Below are 24,299 nucleotides of genomic sequence, written 5' to 3'. Positions count from 1 at the left end.
GCTTGCACTGATGGAAGCAAAGCTGCCATAAACTGAACCAGGTCAGCGTGTCTCATACCCTGCATGAAAAGCCTCTTTGTGCAGAAGCACGCAGGCCCCAAGCGATCTCCATGAGCCAGCTAACGCAGCCAAAAGCTCGTCCTGTGCCCTCCTTAACGTTTCTATTTCAAAGCCTTTCCAAGCTCCAGCTCTGCTTCCTGTGCTGCTTTGCTGAAGCCTAGCAAATAGGGCAGATGAGGTAATTTCACCCCTTCACTGACACTTCACAGGTACTCAGGCTTTCAAGATAAACCCTAAAAAATCACCACTGCAGGAATTTTACCATTCAGTAGCTCCCACTGTCAAAAACACAACCCCAAGACAAGGTCTCCTCACTAAGATGCATTACAAGCACCTTCCTGGCTGTGGTCACTTCACTATAACCTACCAAGAAGCAGCTCCAAAGAGCAGCCTTACAAGTATGTGCCACACTCCACCACCTAATAAGATTCTTTTAAGCAGCTTGAGCTGACTAAAGCTGTTCCACTAAGGAGAGTTTTTTCTGTTGAGGTCTTAAAACTAAAACATTCAACAATCCACGATGAGCAAGCACAGACCCGAATGACAGGGAACAGAAAGGAGAGGCTGGATCCAAACGAATTAACCTGTGCAGGCTTCAGTGCATTCAACAAAACATGGCCAAAAGACAATCACCACCAACTCATGGTTTGATCCAGGAGGAGATGAGACAAGTCAAGAGGGAAGAGAAGGGAAAAAGTGGGGGAGAATAAAATGGAAAATACATCAGCATCTGTTTTCCTCTTGCTTCCCAGGACTGTCACTACTAGCCAGGAACATCATGTAGAGAGCAGCAGGTCTCCTGACTGAAGGACAAGCAGCAGGCTCACCTCCAGCAGTCTGCCTGGAGATAAGAAGAGCTCTCCTATGGGTGTGAGGAGCTAGGAGTGGGCTCACTGGGTGATACACTTACATGACAGAGAAGGCTCATCCCCTTTTGATTCAACACCAAGGAAAGGCCAAGCTGAAGATGGCTGGAAGATACATGCTATTGCTCCATGTGGATGGTCAACCTTTCTCCCCCTTCCCTCAAGCCAGTTCCCGCGTTACTGCATCCAGCCAAGGGAAATGGACTCAGATGCTTGGGAGTGATGAGCCATAGCCCATGAGCACCACCATGGCAAGCAGTGGGAAAAGGCTGGAAAGCGAAAGAAAAGCTGAAAGCACCATAGGGAAAAGCAGAAGAGGATCCCATGAGAGAGGAACAACGAAATTCTGTACCACAGGCACGGAAGTGGTCTGATTTCTCTGTAACAGCCATACCGAGACCAGAGTGGCTGAGCCACTGCCCCAGTGACAGGGACAAGCCACACAGCCCCTACCCCATGAGCGGGTAGGGAAGTCTCTCGCCTTACCGCATGTGGTCGAGCAATCTGAACCGGATAGGACATGGCGTGCGGCGGGTAGCGCGGCTCGGCGGCGCGCCAGCTCTGCGTCACGGGCTGCGTCGATCCAGACATGGCGAGCCAGCAGGTGTGGCACTCGCTGCCTCGAATCACCGACAACGGGTTAGGAGAGCCGGGAGCAACTCTTCATCCTGTGTGAGCCTTCCACGTCACCCAACAACTGCAAGCAAGTGGGAGAGGAGGAGGTTAAAACCTAGTCTACCATAGTCCCCTGAGACAAGCAAGCATGAAGCCTTAGGTCGTCACCAAATCCTAACTGCTCTCAGTTCTCCAGCAGCCTCACTTTATCTGCTTAGCCAGCTCCACTGCCAGGTTTTTTCAGTGGAGTACTTCTATCCAAGGCAAGTCCAAATGTAAGATTTTCCCATACACATCCTACCCAATTGCTGTGGAAAATGTTCCCTCAGCTCCAGCAAGATGAGGCCTGCACAGTGCTGGCATTTCCTCTGGGCCCTGTTGATCTACATCTACAAGTCTCTTGGACAGAGGTATTTTGGGGGGGAGACTTGGTTCCCAAAAAACACAAGATAGAGTTTGGCACTACACCACGAGGTCCAAAAGCACAACGTCCCTCCTCGACTCATCCGCTTCCCCATCAACACTCTCACATGTCCACACACATCTCCCTTCAGTCCCCCCTTTATGAGCTGCAGCTACTTGAGGTAAGCCCTGAACTTTGCCAGGAGGGAGACTAGGCACTGTCATGCTCAGCAGCCATGTCCATACACGGAGCTACGTTACAATTCAGGACTAGAGCACACCACACACCTCCAGTGCCAAACAGATCAACCTGTCTGATCAGGACCAAGAGCTGGAGAAGACAGCATGGCCCTGAGGTTATTTGCACAAACACACCCCTGCCACCCACACATTTGCTGCTTCACCATGTGTTGCAATTCCCTTTGCAGCAGGAATAAAATCAGGAAAACCAAGAGAGAACTCCCCTTGGCTCCAGGGGGAGATTTTATGAGTCACTGCTTTTTAGAGACACTTCAGGTCATGTCTGGAGAGGATTTTAAACCTCCTGGTTTTTGTCTGGATTTCAACAGAAAAAAAAGACGACAAACGTCTAAATGCTGCCCCTCATCACTGACAGCTTCAGGTACATTAACTATAATTCTCCTATTAATGGTTAGTTATGTAAAGCATAAATCCCTGCTGCTGCCTGGGCTTTGAGGATGCTGTCAAGACTGATCCTGAGCAGGGGGAGCCCCAGCTCCCTCTTCCCTGGGCCAGTGCTCCATCCCACCCAGTGCTTGCACACACTCACACACCTCACTCTCAGCAACGGTAGATATGACTTAGAAGTTTCTGTAAGGGTTGTGGCAGTATCAAAAGCTTCCCTCAGTACACTTGGGAGCACCAAAGAAAGCATCCAGTCCCCTCCAGCACCAGCTCCCCACACTTGTGTGGCCTCTGATGCACAGAAGGCACAGCCAGCCCCAGCCAACGCAATTTCAACTGAAACGGCAGCTGGCATGTACAAAAACCAAAAAGGGGTGGGAAAGGGAGGCAGAAAGAGAGAAAGAGGAAGTCTTTTTCTATTTTCTTTTTTTCTTTCTCTCCCATGAGACCACAGATCAGCCCATGCTGACAAACCACTCACTATCTGCTGCAGGCAGGCACAGGATCTCCTCACTGGCTTGCTGGCATCCACGCGCTGCTCGCCAACCAACAGTCCCCAGCAAGCCGGGCACGACACACAGGAGAAAGCAGCCTAAGGAGGTCTCTTTGCAAAGAAGTCCAGTTTTACCAAAATACTGGTTTTCAGCAAATTCTCACTGAGGCCTGAAGATGACAGCCATTCAGAGACAGCTCCATGCTCCTGCCAAGGGACAGAGGAGCTTCCTAAGCCAAAGGTACTTTGCCAAGTTATGCATGGGAAAAGACAGAGAAGGGCTTGGCTCTCAGGGAAGGAAGAGGAGGACAACCAAGCCCCCTCCTGCTTTCAGCTTGCCCTCTGCAAAGGATCTGGGGTTCCCCCAAGTGCTGCACACACACATCTCTGCCAAACCCTGGGAAGTCTTACCTGCCACCCCAGTCCTGGAAAGCAAGGGTGGCCCAGGATCAGCCCAACCCTCATTCTAGACGGGAGCCTGACATGCTTGGTGCAATCCACTTTGGGGCAGGAAAGCCCCCGTGCAAGAGGGGGAATTCAGAGGCACCCAGAAGGCAGCCAGCACGTATTTATACTCTCAGTATGACTACCCCACTTCACCTCAACACTTCCGACTGGATGAGATTTTAAGCATTGATTCCCACTCGGGGCTGGGGGCCATGCTCTCTGGGGACACCTTGCCACTCTCACAGACCTCCTGCAGCCCAACGAGTGCTGCTCTAGAGGCAAATCCTCCCTGCAGCTGCCAGGGACATGTGCAGGATGTTCTCAAGGGCTCCAAAAGCTCGCTGGGATCGGCAGAAGTTTAAAGGTACTTTCCTAACAACGGGCTTAAACGTGGACATCTTGGCTTGCAGCCACCTAAGAGTTACTTAGCATATGTAAATATATAGACACACACATCTATATATCCATGCTCCAAGTGGGGGGCAAGGGGCAGAGACCTCAGCAGCTTTCAGCAAGCCAACTGCTTCCCTGGAAACTCAGCAGGTGAACCAGATCATGCCATGGCAGCCATACAGTAAAAGAAATGGGATTAGTTTTCTTTTTTTAAGCTCTACAGATCAGAAACTCAGCTTTAAAACCCAGCAGCAAGTGCAAAGCCACACAGTGTCAAGCTCTCTAACAGTTCAAAAGCTTTTTTGCTTCTGTGTGCAACCAGAAAAGTTAACTCTCTCCTAGAAGGACACATGCACATGGGGTGAAATTAAGGGGCCAGCAGAGCTGCCCCACGGTGAGGCACACTGCCTGCAAGCTGCATTGGTGGCGGTCATCGTGTGTTAGCAGGACCACAAAAGGTGTTTTCCTTCCCCAGAGCAGCAAATCACCTCTGCCTCTACAAGACGACCTGAGAATCCAAGGGTAAAAATCAAGTGCTTGCACACAGCAAAGCACTGCCCGTGTGTTCCCACACCTGCAAATCAGGCCCTGGATGCTCTCCACTGCATCTGGACTGCAGGCTGGAGCCAAATGAGGTCACTAAAGCAGTGGGGCAGCTACACAGATGCCACTGCCTCAGATCACATTGACACTCCATGTGTGAAGAAAAGAGCTGCTGTGGTGTCCAGCTCAGCATCACGAGGAGGAGGAGGATAACAGTCCCTGGTCAGACAGCAGCAGGGCCGTGGGTGCTCCCACTAGGGAGCAAAGTGAGGGCATAACATCGTGCCAGGGATGTACTGGTGCTGCTTCAGAGCTGGGTGCAGCTGGGACACTTCTAGGCCACACATCCCCAGCAAAAGGTACTGAGGTGCCTCCTCACCCACAACCCTTTAGTCATTATTTTCACGAGAGGAACACAAGCAATAGAAGCAGATTTATGGAAATAAGAGAAATGATGCAGCCAGGCTCTTGAAATCTTTAAGACTGAACCATTTCATTCCTACTTTTCTCAGCTGAGTTTGATGAGGAACAGACATTGTCTCACAGGAAAAGTATTTCCCTCCCCAGTTGGAGTCTCCATCAGAGACCTTTTTATCCACAGACCTGCGTTAGACATTACTAGGTACAAGGAGATTTACAGTCCCTGATTAGGAACAGGAGAAAGCTGGAGCAGCAAACCCAGCACCAGAGCTACAACATGAACTTGCAGAAGAGGCAAAAGCTCACAGAGCCTCCTGCACTCACTTATTTCCAGCTGTTTAGCAGACTCCCAGGATCTCAACCAATTGCTGAAGCTTTCAAAACCACCACCCTCCTCCCCGCTGCCAACTCCCTACAACAAAGTACCACCTTCCTGCTTCTGTTTCTCACATTTATGTGCCACTTGCTGTCTAAAATAATTTCCCCATCACCTGTTTTGCCCAGTTTACACCATGAAAACAGCCTACAAGCCACTGCAAGTTGCTGCAGGTTCACTTGGCTGCCCAAGCACCTGCCAGCTCCCAGCAGCATTTGCCAGTTCAGGCACAGCCTGTGCCAATGAGATGTACAGCACTGGACAGATTCACATCCAGCCCTAGACATGGGCACAGACAAGCTCACAATGCCCCCCAGTCATCTATAAACTCACAGTCCACATCAATTAGACACAGGGCTGGGCACTTCTGTGCTGGTCCCTCAGCCTGGCTTCAGAGCACAGCAAAAGCATTCACAGATACAGACAGAACAATATGAATACCCTACAGGTCTAAAATAAGAGTTTGCAATTACATTAAGGTGCAAAAAAAAGTATTTCCATTCACCTCATTCAACACATTTGCTGCTCTTCAAAGTGTGAGACAACCCTCCCAGTCAGCTCTGTACTCCTCAGGGAGAGCAGGGTTCCTGGGTGAGGTGCCTGGCTTGCTGCTGACACCATATAAACGTAGGTGAGTTGCCACAATTACCCCACACCTTGGTTCATCCAACAGGTGATAACAAGAAGACACTCCCAGCTTACAGAAAAGACTGGTTTCTCCATCCTCAGGAAAGCTTTAAAGAGCCCAATGAAAACACTCTGCTCAAGTTCAAAACCAACCTGGGTTTGTTCTTTCGTTTTAGCAAGGACATGCTGAAGTAACATTAACAGAAGAGCTCGTTTCTTAAGTCCAGAGTAATGTTACTCAACTTGTGGTTCACAGCCCATGGATGGCCCACAGAAGATCACAGAATCAACCAGGTTGGAAGAGACCTCCAAGATGGTCCAGTCCAACCTAGCACCCAGCCCTAGCCAGTCAACTAGACCATGGCACTAAGTGCCTCATCCAGTCTTTTCTTGAACACCTCCAGGCACGGTGACTCCACCACCTCCCTGGGCAGCCCATTCCAATGCCAATCACTCTCTCTGCCAACAACTTCCTCCTAACATCCAGCCTAGACCTCCCCTGGCACAACTTGAGACTGCGTCTCCTTGTTCTGTTGGTGGTTGCCTGGCAGAAGAGGCCAACCCCACCTGGCTACATCCTCCTTTCAGGTAGTTGTAGACAGCAATGAGCTCTGCCCTGAGCCTCCTCCAGGCTAAACAACCCCAGCTCCCTCAACCTCTCCTCATAGGGTTTGTGTTCCAGGCCCCTCACCAGCTTTGTCGCCCTTCTCTAGACACCTTCCAGCACTCCAACATCTCTCTTGAATTGAGGAGCCCAGAACTAGACACAGTACTCAAGGTGTGGCCTGACCAGTGCTGAGTACAGGGGAAGAATAATCTCCCTCGTTAGGAGGTAGCTGACAAAATGACTGTGAAAGACCTTACAGAAAGGCAACAACCAGCAACACCATGCTTTGCAGACAAGGCAAACAGGCAAACTGTTGCTAACGCTCACCAGGGCACAGTCAGTTGGAGAGTACCGACAAAGCTGAAGCTTCATTACGCTACATGATGCAAGGTTTTGGAGAACAACCAAGTCATCTTTACTCAGACACTAAACAGATGACACTTCCTCCTCAAGACAAAAAAACGTGTATCTGTGCTCCAGTTAACTTGAGTCTTTTGAAATAAACCTTAAAGAGACCTTTGTTATAATGCTTAATTCATCTTGAGCTACAACATTCACCTCCACCAAGCCGACCAGCTCAAGACACTTCAACAACCCCACCACCTACTCGCATGCAGCCCAGCAGAGAAGCATACTGCTCTCAGCAGCTGTCCCAGCACTGACATGCATATAGATTCAGACTGAAACCAGACCCGAAGAGTAGTGGAGAGATTTACCCACACTTGCTCTAAAGGACTAGTGGAAGTAAAAACAACTAAGATGTGATGAAAATGGGTCAAGAGGTGTTTCCAAGAAATGCACCACAGCCTATCAGTAATGGATTTGTCTAATCAATATGTGCATGAAATTTTCTTGGAAGACAGTTGACATTCTACACAAATATTTGCCTGTACTGTTATCTATTGTGCCCTTTCAGTAGGGAAGGCAGGCCAGCTGCCATAAATTTAGGGCTCTATTCAGAACAACAAAGCCAACCATGTCAGTGTCTGCAGCCTGAGAATCCACACTAGTGTTCAGTCGCAGCAGGGTACAGAGGTTTTACATTAAAATAGCAGCCCAGGGTCAACAGGAAAGATCAGGCATATCCTGAGCTCCATGGCATGCAGAAGTTATTTCAACCCCAGGGATCAAGGTCTGTACCTGTATCCAATCTTAATGCATTTTTCCTGCTTTGAAAGAAAACAAAAGCAGAGCCAAGGCTAGCAGCACCCTGCACATCATAGACAGATCCTGTGGTTCCCCAGGTACCCCTCAAACAGCAGTACCCAAGGCAGCTCCTGCCCAGCTTCCCACCTCACCTGCTGCCAGTAGCACTCCGCCACACCTCTTCTGACCAGATGACTTTTGAACTAGATTCATTTCCTCACCTGCCTGACGGTTCAGCTGCACAACCAGCAGATCTAGGAGAAGAAGAGAGGCCTTGCAGCACCAGAACAAAGTTGCCCATGGCAGGATGTTACCCTTGAAAGAATATACAACCAGTCTCCAGGGCTAGGGAGAGGACAGCAGAAGTTCAGGGGCTGAAGCCTCTTATCCTGGTTAGTTATCTCCTTGCTGGAAGTCTCTGGGCTACATCAGCTCTCCCACCATGGTACAGCTCCACACAGAACCGGTTCTGATCCTTAATGAACAGCGACTTCTCTGCCCTGCTCCTATCACTGCCCAAAGTGGCAAAGCAGGATTTGTGACTAGTATTTCCACTTTTCAATCTTTCCAAGCTATTCTGGGCACAGGACCCACATTTAGCTCTACCCCGAGATAACCTTTGCCTGCATTTGTGTACATCTTGGCACCGCAGCTGTGTGGAGCAAGGTCAGAGGGATGGATTTTGCCAGCCCCATTTCCAGTTGTATTTCATAAGTCAGGTTTTGCCAGACAGCCTGCTCTCAGCCTGATGCTTCTGGCTGATGAAAGAATGTGCTTGTGTGCTGCAAGTCCTGCCACTAACAGTTCTCCTTCAGGCCACGACTCTCAGTAACATAATCCAGTTGTTGGGAGCAGCTGAGCACCACGTCCCCACCACGGACACCCCACATGAGATGAGAAGGAGCACTTGCAATGAATCTCACAGTTTAAGTACCTCCCAGCCCTTGGCAAAGAGGCTGCAAGTGACCTTGTGACAGGTCCCAGAGGAGCATGTATGTGCTTACATGAACAAGCCTGAGCCATTTCTCTCAGCTGCAGCATTTGGCTGTCACTCACTAGCTGCAGGGATGGTGTCTTCTTGAAATGCACCAGCCACACACCAATTGCCAGCCTGGCCGCAGCTCCAGCCTCAGGTCAGCATCAGTGTGGCTGGCTTCAGTCTTTGCTTTCCAAATCCTGCCATAACACACCTCTTTCCCTTCAGTTTTCCTACTACCACTGTTAGATTTTCCTCTCCTAATTTTAGAAACCTTAAGCAACTCCTGGTTTTCACAGCTGAGACTGCAAAAGCATGCAGATGACCCATGGATCATTGGGACAGCGATTCAGTCACCAGGGAAGCGATAGCAGAGCTGCTCCTGTTATGCCATGGCATAGAATCATAGAATCAACCAGGTTGGAAGAGACCTCCAAGATCATCCAGTCCAACCTAGCACCCAGCCCTATCCAATCAAGCAGACCATGGCACTAAGTGCCTCATCCAGGCTTTTCTTGAAGACCTCCAGGGACGGTGCCTCCACCACCTCCCTGGGCAGCCCATTCCAATGGGAAATCACTCTCTCTTGTGAAGAACTTCTTCCTAATATCCAGCCTATACCTACCCTGGCACAACTTGAGACTGTGTCCCCTTGTTCTGTTGCTGGTTACCTGGGAGAAGAGGCCACCCCCCACCTGGCTACAATGCCCTTTCAGGTAGTTGTAGACTGCTCCACTGGGAAGTGAAGATAGTGGAGGCACACACAACCCACAGCTACTGCCTGGCAGATACAGGCTGAAAGCCCAAAGGGGACACTTGGAGTAAAGATACTGATGAGGAACAGCCACAATGAAATCTGCACTCAAAAAGTGGGAGGGAGGTGGGATTTGGATCCATGCACAGGCCATTCATGGAACAAAGGAGTTATTTTAAGGCTAGGCTGGAAATAGAAAACAAATTAGACCATGAGAGGCCTTTGTGGAAGATGGTCTGCAAAGACAAATGGAAACGTCTGGAGAGGAAATTAAAACAACCAAACATGCAACCACCTGGGCACTAGGACTGCAAAGGGAAACTGGGCAGGGGATGGGAGGAGAAAAGGAAAGGAGCGATAGGCAAATGCCAGAGCACAGGTTAGGCAGCCAAAAAGCAGACAGATAACAAAGCCAGCCTAGGACAGCAAAAGCAAGGCAGCAGGATTGATTACTAAAACCTCAGAGATGGAAAAAATGCTGAAGAAGTCCCCATTTCCCTGTGGAAGCCCAGCCCAAAGCTCCAGAGACAGAAACGCAATAGCTGAAACTAAAAACACATAGTATCATAGCAAGCATTGGGTTGGAAGGGACCTCCAAGGGTCATGTATATTGTAACCCTCAACCTGTCAGGGCAAGATGGATTGTGCAGAGGCACAAACCAAACCTTCCTCCTGTTCTACCCAGCTTGGAATGCTGCAACACTGGCCCCATGCTGCTACATCCACCTAAGATCTGAGGTAATTCTGGCTGTGGGGCAAGCATAGTGGGGCAGTTCCAGAGTTATTGGCAGCCAGCTCCAGGGCAAAGCACCTCCTGTCCCCACTCCCAGAGTGTCCCTTCCCTGCACACACTATGCATCATCTTCTCCACTTCAGCTGCCCCATCCCCACATTAAACAGGGGTTTAAATATCGTAGCTGTTACCCAGTACCAATCTCAGTTTCATAAACACACACTTGAAATCAAAGGGAAAAAGAGCAACTCCTCACCGACATAGGAAAACCAATAAAGGAACCCTGGGACTATTTGAGCCACACTCCCAAGTGCGTTAACAGCACCTTAACAACCATCGCTGTACCAACACATCATCACTACACCCATTGGCAGCTCCCAGGAGTTAACCTGCACCCCAGCCTCTCCAGATAAACACAGCTTTTAAAATCCAAGGGAAAATTACAAAGCACCTGCAAGGTTTCTTCCTGTGTTTCACACACAACACGCTGCTCGTTTGATTTTCAAACCCCTCAGTTCACAGTGCTAAAGAGACAGGTCCTCTGATGTCTTGGGCATGTTCATGAAAGCTGGGGGAGTCATCTCCTCGAGATTCTTTTGTTGAACAAATTACTCAGCTCAGGAGTGACATTTTCGATTATTTACATCCTGAATAAAGAAGGGAAATTCATTTTCTGGAGCTCCTGAGATAAGTTCTTTGAGGCGGATTGTACCGCTAAACATTTTCTCCTTTCGCACGTTCCCAATTTCAAAGACGACAAAACATCTTCGCCTGCTAAATTATTCCTTTTCTTTCATGATCCTCTAATGATTCAGGAGTCTAAACTTCACAGAAGGATCTTTGAAGAGCACCGACTGCCAGCATAAAAGCTGCACTATTGTGACAAACTGCACAATTCAATGCCTCCATAGGAAGACATGTGCAAAGGAACACAATTACCCCAGGGAACCGAAACAAAGCCTGCAAATAAATTAAATGACCTGTAAACTAAGGTACTCAAAAATATATGAGATGCTGTGCAGCTGTGCCATAAAATATCACTGAAGAAGAGAGTCATTTGGGAGCGGAGGTGGCTTAAAGTAACCCATTTTACTCCAGTTTGTGTGGCAGAGGCTGTACTTAACCCAGCACATTGCTGCACCTCAGGCACGGGATGGGAAGTTAAGCAATGCTAGCTCAAGTGCTTGTGATCATCTGTCAAATACCAGCTCTGAACCCACTATAGGCCTTTCTCCTAGCATTCCCTGGGTAATTACTAGCAGATAGTCAATTTGCAGCCCAGGTTAATAACCGCATTCCAGCCATTTGTTCCTGCACATTGCTGCTGCTTTCATTTCACCCCAGGAAAACCGATGAGAAGTTCAAGCTCACTGGTGGCCCAGTGAAAGGAGCTGCTCATTAGCTCCCAGCAGATCAGCTGGAGAGACAGGTCTAAGCAGTAGGAGCCATTAATTGGGTATGTTCTGCTTTCCCTGTCTAGGTAATTAATGGCTTCTAGACAGAAAGTCAAACCCTCTCTAGAGGCACCAGAAAAATCCCAAGATCTGCATACAGCAGGTAGCACCTTGCAGAGCACTGAACAACTTGCAGCAAGGTAAGAGGAATAGGAGAACACTACCTCTGCTCTCTCCATCCTCTTTCAGATACCATACACAAACGAAAAGCCCATTTCAGCAAGAGCCCTAGCACACAACAAGCACAAAGCTAAGAGCTTCAGCCCTCTCCCCACCATCCACAGAGGAGCCTTACCCCAAAAAAGAGAGTCCTGCACAGCTTCGGCTCCCTCCAACAGCACTCAAAGGCTAACAGCACTTGCAGGAGCTGAGCTCTGGGTTATCTTTCTCCAGATAGGCTTCCAAAGCAGATGGGGATTCCTGATGTGTTTAATAACTGAACCTGTGCAAATGGGCAAACAAGATTTCAATGCTTCCCTGCCAAGCTCAGTCCTGCTGACAAGCAGCTGTTCAAAGCTGTCACTCAGTCCTTGACAGATCAGGAGTCCTGGCTTTCTGATTGAGACAGTTCTTGAAGTGCTGCCTGGTCATACCTTTGGTAGTTTGCTTTTCCTGAGCTTGGAGCAATAGGCTGAGCCTGTCATTTACAAGCTTCTAGGAGCCTGTGTACCAGTTTGAAGGGCTCTGTGCAAGAGGACTGGAATTCACACTACAGAGATGAGACATCTCCAAGTGTCCACCTTTCCATGGGGAAGCAGGGGGATCAGAAGACAAGATCTGAAGCCTGTTCTCTCTACCCTGTCACACCAGAGGAATGGAAGACTTTCTCCTTGTTTCCCAACAAAATGCTCAGTCCCTGGGCCAGGAGTCCACCCTGTTTCACAACTGATGACCTCAAAGCCATTAATTAGTAATAACTATTACTACTTGAAAAAGGCTTCTGCTGCCAACGTCAAGCTATTTCCAAGATGACTCACTGACCCCATTTCATTGCTGCCACTGTGTGGGTACCAGCAAGTACCTCCTGTCATCCTGTACCTACCTGCCCTGAGGATGAGGTTTCAGATGGTTCCTCACCCTCCAACCTGACAGCAGAAGCAAAGACAAACCACAAGGGAAATGCCTGATGCAAAGCAGCCTTCATCAGCTGGGAAGCATCTCTTGGGGGCAAACAGAAGCTCTAACACCAAGTCATTTGGACAAAATTGGCCTGGACAAAAGCAAGAAGGATGGTAGCAGAAAGCACAGAAGTCAGTCCCAAGGTCAAACAATGCTTTTGTGGAGACACAAATTGCATCATGATAATCTTCCCATCTCGGGGGTATTTAAGGATGTTTCCCAGCACCTCAGTGCATTAAGCTGGGAACCTTCACAAGGCCTCATATTTAGAGATGAACTCTGGTTACTCACAGCAAGAGAAGACAAGGCATCTGAAATGGTCTCTGCTAAGGCAAGGAGTTTCCCCTGTTCTCAAGTGGATGCTGGGCAGCTTACACAGGGATAACTAAGAGGATTACCATCCCCAAATCTGTCACCTCTGCTTGGGCAGCTGAGCTGGTCATGAAACAGCTGTGGTTAACAACCCTCCTGTTTTAATGGCAGTAGCCAAGGATGGTGGATTTCACTGCAAGCAGCTGTCATGCCCATGCAGATTCTAGAGGCACAGACACAGCCTCTCAAGCTGCCCCGTGGGAGCCTAACAGTCCACACAGACTCCACAAAGGGAACACAAACCCAAGCAAGTCATCTTTCCCTGCTCTTCAGACTCCATCCAACCTCTGTCATTGGGCACAGGGGGTCATTAGTGGTCCTGTGCAGTGGATAAGGTCTCCTAAACAGTCATACAAGCATGATTCCACTTGGATGCTTTGACTTTGCAGATCCTACTCTACTCTTGCAAAAGCCTCTTGCCAAGCCCTGCCCTCACAGATATAGTGCCTGCAGGAAGGGTACTGGAGAACACTCCCAGGGAGAAGACAACACAGAAGTGAGGAGCTCAGGCAAACAAGCCAACCAACCCACCCCAAACAAACAGAAAATGCAGCCCAGTGCTTTCGAAATAGCCACAAGGCAGTAACAGCTCCCAAGGTGTAGAGCACTGCAACAGCAATTGCTCCTGGGGAATTAGAATTTGCTATGTAGGCACAGACAAATATAGGACTGATTATTCCATAGCATGCATGTGTCCCCACAGTTTGACTGGGATGTGGGATTCCTTATTTGTTCATCTTAGGAGCTGCAATTCCATATGGATTCACACCAGTGGGTTCTGTTTACAGCTTGGTAGACATCTCAGTGTCATAATTTGCAACTGGAAACAGCAACTTTACGTATCTCCCTTGAAAGTCCTCCAGTAAATTAAGGGATGAAGGTGGTTTTGGAGACACTAATATGTCCACCTGTATTATGTCCATTCTGTGGATATTGATAGAGAAGTGTGATGTTCTTTACAACCTTTTAAGGAATATTTAAGGAGGGAAACCCTGAGGAAAGGGATAACTCTCCTATTTTTAAGTTGTGTAGGAATTTTTATCAACATCATCTCCCCCACACACCTTCCCTCCCTGTGAAGCTATGTTGCATGTTTCACCCAGGAAATTCAGTCTACTTTAGTATGAAACACTTGACCATGATTTCAACTGATACAAGAGCTGCCTGCCCTGCAGAAGGAGTGATGCCATCCTCTCAGCAGCAAGTTTCCCTTGCAATCACTGCCAGACTCTCCCAGCACTTTCCAGCAGCAGCTCCACGGTCCATGGGTGCTGCCAAGGGATGGAGGTGACCCCAGCACAAGGCTGCTGACTGAGGCTGGCAGGATACGGAGCTCCTCAGTCCTCCTCCCACAGCTCTGGTTTAAGGGGTGTGGAATGGTTTAATTACGCCCCTGAAGGCAGGAAGAAGTCACTTGTCTCTAAATACTCCGACTTTTATTGCGTTAACATGTTTTAACAAGGTCAAGGCTTGAATGGTAAGCTCTCACCCAAAAGGGGAGTTTGCTGCTTCAATGCCTGAAATTCAGCATCATCCCCCATTGTTTATTTCTCAGCTCTGCATTAAAACGACTCACTTTACAGACAAAGAAAAGTCAAGAGAGAGAAAAACAAATTCAGCAGTCCAAAGCGGTAAACAAACCTTTACTTTCTTCACCCTATTGCAGTGTTCCAGGGCAGCACCTGGCAATGGAACACAGCACCCATACACATTTCCTGACATGACTACACATCTCCTGACATCACAACAGCTTTACCTCCTGTCACCTCCTGCCCAGCGCAGAGGTGTGCTCTGAGAACACAATCCAACCAGTTTAAATCCCTGTGATCTCACAGTGAAAGCAGCTGCAGAACAGCTGGCTGGGAACTCAACCACAGGGCACAGGTCACTGGAGCCAACCCCTTCTCCCTACACCTCCGAGGCATGGCTGGGCACCCATTAGTAGGCAATCTTGGAATCACAGAAGCAGAGAAATCTCCAGAAACAAACAAATAAATACTGCAGACAGGTGCTAGAGGTAAGCAAAACAATGCTGAAATATCTGACAACATGAGAAAAGAAATACAAACTGCAGCCTCTCCCCAAATCATCTTCCTGCTCCTCCAGCCAGAAAAAGGCTTCTGATTTTGTTTTGACAACATCCACTAACAGAACAAGACCATTCCCACAGGCTCATTTACGTTGCCACACCATCACCACCTCTCACAGACTCTGGCTCCTACAGAAAAACACACCATTGCCTCTGAGGTGTGCTGCTACTCAGACCACTGCATGTGCAGCAGAAAGTCCCTTGCTGGGCAGGAGTGGGAACAGATGAGAAGTCAGCACATCAAACCAAGAGCCCTTCCTTGCCACACTTTTCACTCCTTCCTACAGGCTAGTGAGAAGGTAGAGCATGAGGGACGTACATCACTCAGCCTCCACTCCAGAGATTTTACTTGTCGGCCACTGGAGCATCCCTCAGCAGCAGTTACTGACCTGGAGCAGAAGTGACATGAGTCAGACATGAAGCAGTTTTAATTTCTCTGTGCAGGAGTTCATACCAGTCTGAACAAATTTGCTTTTAAATCAAGTCTGCCTGACCTGGAGCAGGTTTCCTGCTGCAATTCAGATATCCCATTACACAGCTCATCCCAGCAGCCAGCTCTGTACAGCTCAAGCAAGTGGAAAGTTGAGCAGTTTGTGGAAAAAACACTTCCAGATACAGACAAAGAAGGCAGATTACAAAAAGGAGTCCCTTATAAAAGTCCCTTGTGTGCACATTTTACCTTTAGAGTTTGGTACTTGATTACATAAAGGTAAAACCAGCTTGAATGGGGCTTTAAGCAACCTGAGTGGAAGGTGGAAAGGGCATGGGGTTGGAACTAGACGATCCTTAAGGTCCTTCACAAATTATTTTATGATTCAGTGGTAACCCAGGACACTACCACACTTCTAGACATAAAGATGTTACTCTTCTGAGGCAGCTTCCCTCTTCTGCCTACCGCCACTCCAGCCTCAACTACATTCAGATTTCCCATCATGTGCCTCCAAGCAAACAATCTGTTCCCCTTAGATTTTTAGCTCCCTCAGCACACACCAAAGATGCAGGACTCTTGCTGCTCGAGCAGGAAGCCAAATCAGCTGGGATCTGTCTTATCAGTCCTCAGCACTACCAGGGCTCTGTTCTGTTAAAGCTGCTCCCAAGGACAGTGTTGGCAGGCACGGGCATAAAAGAGATCACTGCTACTGCTTCTCACACTTAGACAAGCCCAAGATTGATTTATTCCTCACTGGAAACAAGCAGAGATCTGTTTTTGAGGTGCTCCATGCCAGTGCCAGATTACACAGCCTATTACTACCATCCCAGCAAAGAGAAGACCCACAAGGTGAACACACCAGATCAACCCTGCAGCTCACTTCAAGGTTGTACTTCTGTGCCTTAAAATGCACCTAAGAATAATCTGTTACAGGGCACTTAAACTTCACAGGCAAGGCCTAAAATACAATTTCTGTCAAGCCAGCAGGCACTACAGGTCCACAGTGTGTTTTATTAGCTAGATACTCATGGAGCTACAATACATCAGGTCACACTTTTAAAGTTACAAATACTTTATAAAAGCTTAATCAATCATTAAATAGGAAGTTTAACAAATGGCTAAATCAATCATTATAAAGCCATAACTCTAAGTGAGCTATTGGACTTCATAATAATCTGCAATACCTCCAGCTGAGGCAATCCTGCCTACCTGTAAGACATCATCATGTTACAGACCTGAAGAACAGAACATGTCATGTATCCTTTCTTAACTATTTGTACCCAGACTTTGATGTAAATACAGGCCATAAGTGGTCACACTTCCTGCAGGTGATGTTAAAAATACAGATGAAACATTGTGGAGTACTTAAAAGTGGCCCTTTGGGATGGCCCTGGAGAATATTTAATAAACTCAAAAGCTGCAGGCTAATTTCCCCTGAGAGTTCCCATTTAGAGCCTGTCACCATGAGAATCAATCACAGACAGCACTGATTCACCCATGCCATATAGCAAAAACCCTCCTCTTCCTTCCCCACTGCCAGCCATCCCTTGGTGAAAGAAGGAAGCCTCTCTTCCAGGGTGCTGCCTACAGTGCTCCGGTGAACAAACCTCCCTCCCTCGCACCACAGGCTCCAGACCTGAGCAATAATAGCAACTTCCAGGGGCTGTGAACATCCCACTGCATGTGAGCATTCCAAAGGAGGAGAGGACATCTGTCTGCTCAGATGCTTGTTCAGCTTGGAGGAAGCTCCCGAGCAGCCTGAGGCTGTATCCAGCACCAGTTGCTCCCACTTCAGAGCAGTGGCGACATCAGGAATCGCACAGCCCAGCTCTGACCTGCAATGGGAAGCCGAGAGTTTGCTCCACTGACCCAAAGAGCAGTCAACCTCCGGGAGCAGTAATTCCCAACCTTGCTCTTCGGTTGCACACACGGGGAGCCTATGCTCTCTGCTCCAAAGAGGCAGTTCTGAAAGCAGACAGGCGAGGTGACAGAGCGAGTCTCACATCTTTAGATGGAGCTCGTAACTCTAAGATACTTAACGAAGCATTTCTCAGGGGATGAGAGGGAAAAATGAGCTGTTAAGTGCACTCCCACCACCCTCCCCAGGAAGAAGAGCCCAGATGTCCTATCTGAGGGGAGGGATGGGAAGACAAAGGGCCAACTGAGCAGAAAGAGAAGTATCTCTTCAACTCCAACAAGGTCTCTGCCATGAACTGCACCACCAGTTCCTCAATCGCTTTACTGAAAGGAGTTAAAAAGCAATAAGCAGAGGCACACATCTGGAGCAGATGTTTTTCATTCTTCACTGCTCACAAGCAGCAGCTCTTCCCCTCCAGCGGAATTCCCCACCCACTCACCCTCCCTCCTGGCACTCATTGGTGGGAGTATGACACCGAAGGATGGAGTAGAGCCCTTCCACTAGTGCCTCAGCCATCTCTCAAAGCTCCCACCCCTCATTAATCCCTGCGAGATGGGTTCTGATCAAGGTGTCCTCTTGCTCCTCTTTGCCATTCCTGTCAGGTAACTTTTGTGACCATTTCTTACCCCTCCTGTAAACCAAGCTGAGCTGCAAGAGAGGCAGGGAAGTCTGTTTGATGCTTAGACTGATGCATTAAAATACCCCACCTCCTGCAGCACCACTGTCCTCCTTGGCATACCAATCTAAAGGTGAAGTTGTTGGGAGCTACTGAAGCAACACTGCTAGACTGTGAACCATTTAAGAAGTCATGTGTGCCAAGGGGGGGAAGGGGAAGGCACCCTGTCCACTGGTTTAAAAAGACAATTTCAGGTCACTGTCCCTTATGCAACAAGAGCTACTCAGCTAGGATAAGATCAGCCACTAAGCAGGATTACTAATTTATCTTCCCTCAGTAGTGTGATCTCCCAGTAATAATTGTAGTGCAGAAAATAATATAGAAAATACCTTAAGAATTGCACTTTGAGTTGCTAGCAGGGTGCAAAATGCTCACAGCAAAAGCCAAAGTCTCTGAACTGCAAAGGTAACATGAACCACCTAAGCAAAGTGCAGGTGCAGATAACAAACACCACAGCCCTGGTGCCACCAACAGCATGGGAAAACCCAGGCAGTGCTGGATGCCGCAAATCAAGGCGGTGGAGCTTGGTTCCGAGGGGAGACATGAAGCATCTCCAGCTGGCTGACCCTAAAAAGTCAGGAATTGATGTGCCCTGCTTACAAGGGCGCTCCTCTGTGAACCTGGGCAGTGCCTTCCTGCCTCAGGACTGCAAAACTCAATACAGAGTCTAGAACACCCAACTCCTTCAGGGAACTAGGGGTAAATTTTGTATTCCCACTTCCAGCCTCGGCCACACACTCCTTTGGGCAGAGCAGAGGCAACTCCAGGAGCTGAGCTGGCAGGCAGCTACCTTACACCTCTCAGAACATCAACATTAAACGTGCAGCTCAACTTTTAGAGACAGACTCTCCACCTAGACTCAAATCCAGAGATTAAGAGCTAACCAGAAATATTTTCCAAAATCATGCTGGAAATTAAAACCCTTTTATACAAATAACACAATTTAGGGATGTAGACTTCCCACTTTCCCATCACCATTTGCATAAAGACATCAATTTCATCCCACAAATCACTGCAGCAGGCAACAGCAGAGTACTCCATCAATGACATCATTGGCAGATTTGATTACAGTGCTGATTACATCATCAGCCACAAGAGATTATGTAGCTTTCCAAATGGCACCAGCAGCTTCTAAATGGCTTAGGTGGAGGAAGCCACCAAGGACACACATATTTAAGCTGTCTCACGCCGTTAATTTAATGGAAGAACTTTCAACACTATCTTCTGGAAATATCAGTGCATGGACAAAGCATTTTCACATGCCATTGCTCACATGAGTGAGCCAGCAAATGCTCAGGAGAGTATTTGGGTGCCTGGAAAAGTCACTCACACACACTCACAGCCAGCAAAGGACTCTGCAACGAGGTGACCAAGACTGAGGCTTCGTATGAGTGCAACCAAGAATGTCAGCACTGGTCACAGGGGAATGGGCAACCCAAGACCTGCCAAGTGCACGATAAGGGATGTGTGTGCTGGACCATCTCTTTAGGATGGGAAAACCACTTGGAAAGCCTATTTAAATGACTTTCATCAGAAGATAGCAAAGTTCAGTGACAGGAACTGAAACGAGAACCAGGCAGTCATCACAGAATCTGGCACTATGCAGCTGAGAACATGAGGAGGACAGGGTGCTGCTGCCTCCACGCCACACCCCAGTGTTGGATCTGTCACGGGTAGCTGCTGCTTGCTCAGCCTTCCCTCCTCTGCGTGGATTTATTTGCAGCAACAGCATTAGAGCAACCATCAAGCAGATGCTTAAAAAATGCAGAATGACGTTCAAATGACATCTATCCATAAATCAGCCCAAACCACAAACATCTGAAGAAGATTTTCACTTAATCCAATTTACTGTAATCTCTCTCTTTAGTTAAAATGACAGGAATGTCAAAATGGGACTTTACTCCTCTGTCAAAGCATCTCATGGTGAAAAGGAAAATAAGCAGGCTCTCACGCGCCGCACCACTTATTAGGTTAGAAATGTCAAAACTGTGCTTTGATTCTCACTATTAGCAGTCACATCCACATGCTGTGCCCTTCTGTTTCACTTCATTTCCCCCAAAAGCGAGCACTGAGCATATGCTTGATGCCAAATATCATCCAGGCAAACACACAAGCTACCCGTTTCACGTTTCCAATGACCCTGTGCTTGTCTCCATTCGAGGGCACGCAGACCCTCCCCAGCTCTCTCTCACATCACATATAAGCAGCCTTAATTACCACCAAAGGTCTCGGGGAAGACCACATTCTGCTGCTTCCAAAAAATAAAACAACAATCCAAGCCTTCTCAACAGAACAACCTTCAATTGCTTTCTCCCATCTCTCCACGTTAATTAGCAAGCAGGGTAATTGCCTCCCTGCCCAGCAGTTAAGCACGTGTGACCGCAGATCCATCTCCATGAGTGAGTGGATCTTTCTCCCCAGTGGTCACAAAAATTAAGCTGTTATGCAAGAGTCCAGGAAAAGTGAAAGAAAAATACCTACTGTCAGGAGCAGGGTCTTCATGCATTATTTAACGAGAACTCTGTTGGCAAAACTGGTGTTGTTTTTATATAAAAGCTAATAGAAATCGTACCTCCAGGTGTCAAAACACTGATGGTAATTCCTGCTGCCTCAGACATCTTGATGTTTCAATTTTAGCAGTATGAGGAGCCTGCAGGGAATCCAAGAGGGTAAAGTGCTTGTACTCAAAGAGAAGCAGAGAGAAGGAGAGCCTTTTTATTTCTTTATAAAGGGCTCAGGGGAACAGTTCTACTCACTGGAATTATCAGATCTGGTTCCCCTGCTCTCTCCCTTCCTTGAAAGAGGAAAAGAGTGAGATAGGCTAACAAGGAGTGATTGTATCATGTTGACAGGAGAAAACTGATGTGGCTGGTAAGGAGAAGCATAAAAGACAAAGAGAAGATCTTGTTGGGGTGCAGCAGCACAAGAGCAGCTGCAGCCAAGGGACGCTTACATGATATCCATGGAAGGGACAGGTTGAGCTGGAACAGCAGTTTTAAAGGGGGTGGTGTTTTAAGTTTGTGCCTTAAAAGCACAGCAGCACGTCAGACCCCTCCCTGAGTTCCTCTCTTACTAACTTTCAGCTGCACTTCTCTATTTCCACCCTTGGTGTCAGGGAAGATCAGAGCTTTATCCACCAAAGGCAATGCAGGAAGCTTTAGGCTGCTGACACAGGTGTCCCCAGAGCCCTCAGGTACTCCTGTGCATACGTACCTATAAAAAGGACATTAGCTCCCCACATCAGCAAATGGAAGCATCTCCCAGACCTTTACTCTGCTTGAAAATCATATCCCTCAGAATTCACACTTGCAGGAAAGCCCCAAGGACCTCCTCATGGTCCAGGTGCTCCTGTTTCAATGTCACTTCCACAGGAGGAAAGCAAAACTGGGGTGGCAGGGGGGACTGATAAGAACATAGTAGCTGAAGAATCCACAGGCAGATCAGCATGGTGTTGAAGAGGAAAACCCACAACTCCTCCAAGCAGTCACTCGGCCAAGAACGCAAAGGTCTTGGAGCAATCCTTCACTAGGTCATGAACTTCCTCAACCCTGCTTCAAAAACAGCACTGAAGAAATTCCCAATAAGTAAATGGATGCAAGGGCAAGCTCAGCCAAGGAGTGCCAGCATGGCTGCTCACCACATTTCACCTAATCACATACTCAGCCCTCCACAAGTGTGTCCCTCCATCTGGCAGCACAACCAGCCCCTGAACAACTACCCACATCCGAAGCATCCCATGTCCTGTCTTGCACCTGGAGCATCACAGGGGCCAGAAGTGCTCCCTTCCCACTCCATCTGCATCCTGCAAGATTTTCCCAGACAGCTGTACCAACCCCCTCCCCACTCACAAGTGCTGCTCAAGCATCACTTACAGCTCACTAATATTTCAGGGACTGGAGGTCATCACTCCCAACCACCCCTGGAGAGGCATTTGTTGCTTACTTGCTCCTCTAGCCACGTCTCACAGTGCGTGGTATAAACTTTTAGAGGCAATGACCTCATCAGAGCTGGGAATAGGGAGGCAGGGGAATTGGCTACTTGCCACCTTCTCATTTTTCACTTACAAAAAAAAAATTATGAGAGAAAGCCCATTTTATTCATCTAAAAAAAGGGGGAGGAAAAAGTCCCACAAGCAGCAGCAGGCCTGCCTTGGCGTGCACCATTTGTACAGCAGCTCCTGGAGCAGCACATGCCTGGGGTAGTGCAGAGTGGGACCCACAGCATCCCTTGCTCCAAGGTGTAGCCCTCCAGCACCCCAGACACCTCACTGCTTAGGAAACATTAGCCTACAGCACTAGCATCTCCTCTGGCCTTCGTTAAGGCTGACTTCCCCTGGAAGGGCAGGGAGGGACTTCCAACTCTTTCCTATTTGCAACTCCTCCAAAAAGGGCAGTCAGATAGGCAAACCGTTGGTGGTGAGTGGGATCTCAGTTCAGCTGGCTGAGATCAGGCCATCAGACAGGGCTCTGCAGCGAGCAGGAGCTGCAAAGCATGTCATTAATTTTGCCCAGACATGTACCACAGCCTGTTTCTGAACGCACACAGCGCTGTGCACGCTGCTCTCTAGACGCAGGGCACACCAATCCTGCACACTCACACATTTTACAGACTCGTATTACTTATGTTATAGATTCACACATACGTTACTCATAGCTCTTAAGAACAGAACATACAGTTCATCTTGGCACAAATCCCAGAGGAGGGGGGGGGGGGGAAGACAAAAAGCCCTGCAGCACCAAGTCTAACTTGCGTTGAGTCCGACAGCATCTGTGGTGGGAGTTAGAGCAGTATTAGGGATCACGAAATTGTTGAGTTCTTTTTTGTAACGTGCCCAAGCCTCTGATAATGCCAGTCAGTGTTTCACAGGACATTTCCCAACTTGCCTGGCACTGGTTTCCTAAGATTTTACCCACAACTATGAAAAAAGTTGTTTCATTCTGCATGTGCACTGGAACAGCAATGCCTCGTGGACAGCAGTTGCAGGGAGGCACAACTACATGGCAAGTCAGGTCCCAAATATGTTCACACAGGACTGTAACTGCCCCTCGAAAGTCCAGCATCTCTGAAGTGAAGCTTATCTACCAACTCTAGAGCAGACTGGCAGAGCAACAAGGATATTTGATCTGTACACAGCATACAACAGTGACAAAAAGTCAGATTAGCACGGACTGGGAATGTAACTCCCTAGTAGGACATTGTGCAATGAAGCAAAACAAAACAAAATCACAGCTCAGCTTCTCTATGCCGTTGTAACCTCCACAGAAAGTTTGCAACATAGCAAAGCATTCTTCTTCATGCCCCCTCCAAAAAAGGGCTTCATCCACACTTCAGAGGAGGGTTACACTCTTGACGGAGAGATTGAAGAAGTCGCAGTCGTACAGTTCTCATTTCCTGAAGAACTGAGTGTGCCGAAGCGAGGCACCCGGCACAGGCAGCATCGGCAATGCCCTGCTCCTCCAGCCCCCACGTCCCACTGCAGCATCCCCCCCTCCCTCAGCTGCAGCTTTCCAGCAAAAGCGCAATCACACCGTCTCTCCCGGGAAAGGCATCGCCACCACACCAGCAGCATCTGCTGACCCTCAGAACCAGGCAAACCACCCAACCTCCAAGTTCTGTGAGCAGAGTTCACCAGCAGTAACTCCCTTCACACGGCAGCCAGCGCGGAGCAGGCAGCTGCACACTCCCACTGGCCTGACCCAAATCCAAACACCCATGCGCTGCTTTCCAGGCAAACCCGAATCCCAGCACTAACTGCTGACCATTCCCAGGACGAACCAAACCCCAGGAACTACAGGCTAAACTTTGCAATGCACCTCTCGAAAGCACGAAACAGCAGCAAAACTGCTTTGAACACACTGTCGAAGCCCACTCCAGCCGACAGGGTAACTCAGGAGGGCGAGGTGTCGAGGGGGAAAAAAAAAAGGAAGAAAACAAAAAGAGAGGAAAAAACCCACAACTTTTTCTCTCCCGTTTGCTTGTTGTTAATATCTTCTTAAAAAAATACACGCTCCAAGCCAAGCTGAGCTGAGCTAAAGGGATAAAAATCATCTGGGAAAGCAGCAGGGGCTCACAAAACCTCACAGTTCACCTCTGCCGGCGCAGGGCTGGCCACCTCCGGACAGCCGCAGAAGTGTCTCC

General features: G+C 48.4%; 1 protein-coding gene across 15 annotated transcripts in view; it reads right to left on the bottom strand.

Annotated features, from left to right (window-relative positions):
* Positions 1 to 24,299, bottom strand: part of NCOR2 (nuclear receptor corepressor 2) — a 264,994-nt gene that overhangs the window by 184,811 nt on the left and 55,884 nt on the right. For 14 of the 15 annotated variants that reach the window (XM_064168689.1, XM_064168685.1, XM_064168698.1 and 11 more), the window contains exon 2: positions 1,413 to 1,623. In XM_064168689.1, the coding sequence (XP_064024759.1) occupies positions 1,413 to 1,517 (105 nt within the window). In that variant the 5' untranslated portion in view covers positions 1,518 to 1,623. Of the gene's footprint in view, positions 1 to 1,412; positions 1,624 to 24,249; positions 24,271 to 24,299 lie in introns of those variants that run through there. The other variant, XM_064168686.1, reaches the window with a different exon arrangement.

Source organism: Pogoniulus pusillus, chromosome 30, assembly GCF_015220805.1.
Source record: "Pogoniulus pusillus isolate bPogPus1 chromosome 30, bPogPus1.pri, whole genome shotgun sequence".
In the NCBI taxonomy this organism is placed as follows: Eukaryota; Metazoa; Chordata; class Aves; order Piciformes; family Lybiidae; genus Pogoniulus; species Pogoniulus pusillus.
Note: the sequence above shows the minus strand (reverse complement) of the source record. Positions and strands in the feature narration are given on the sequence as shown.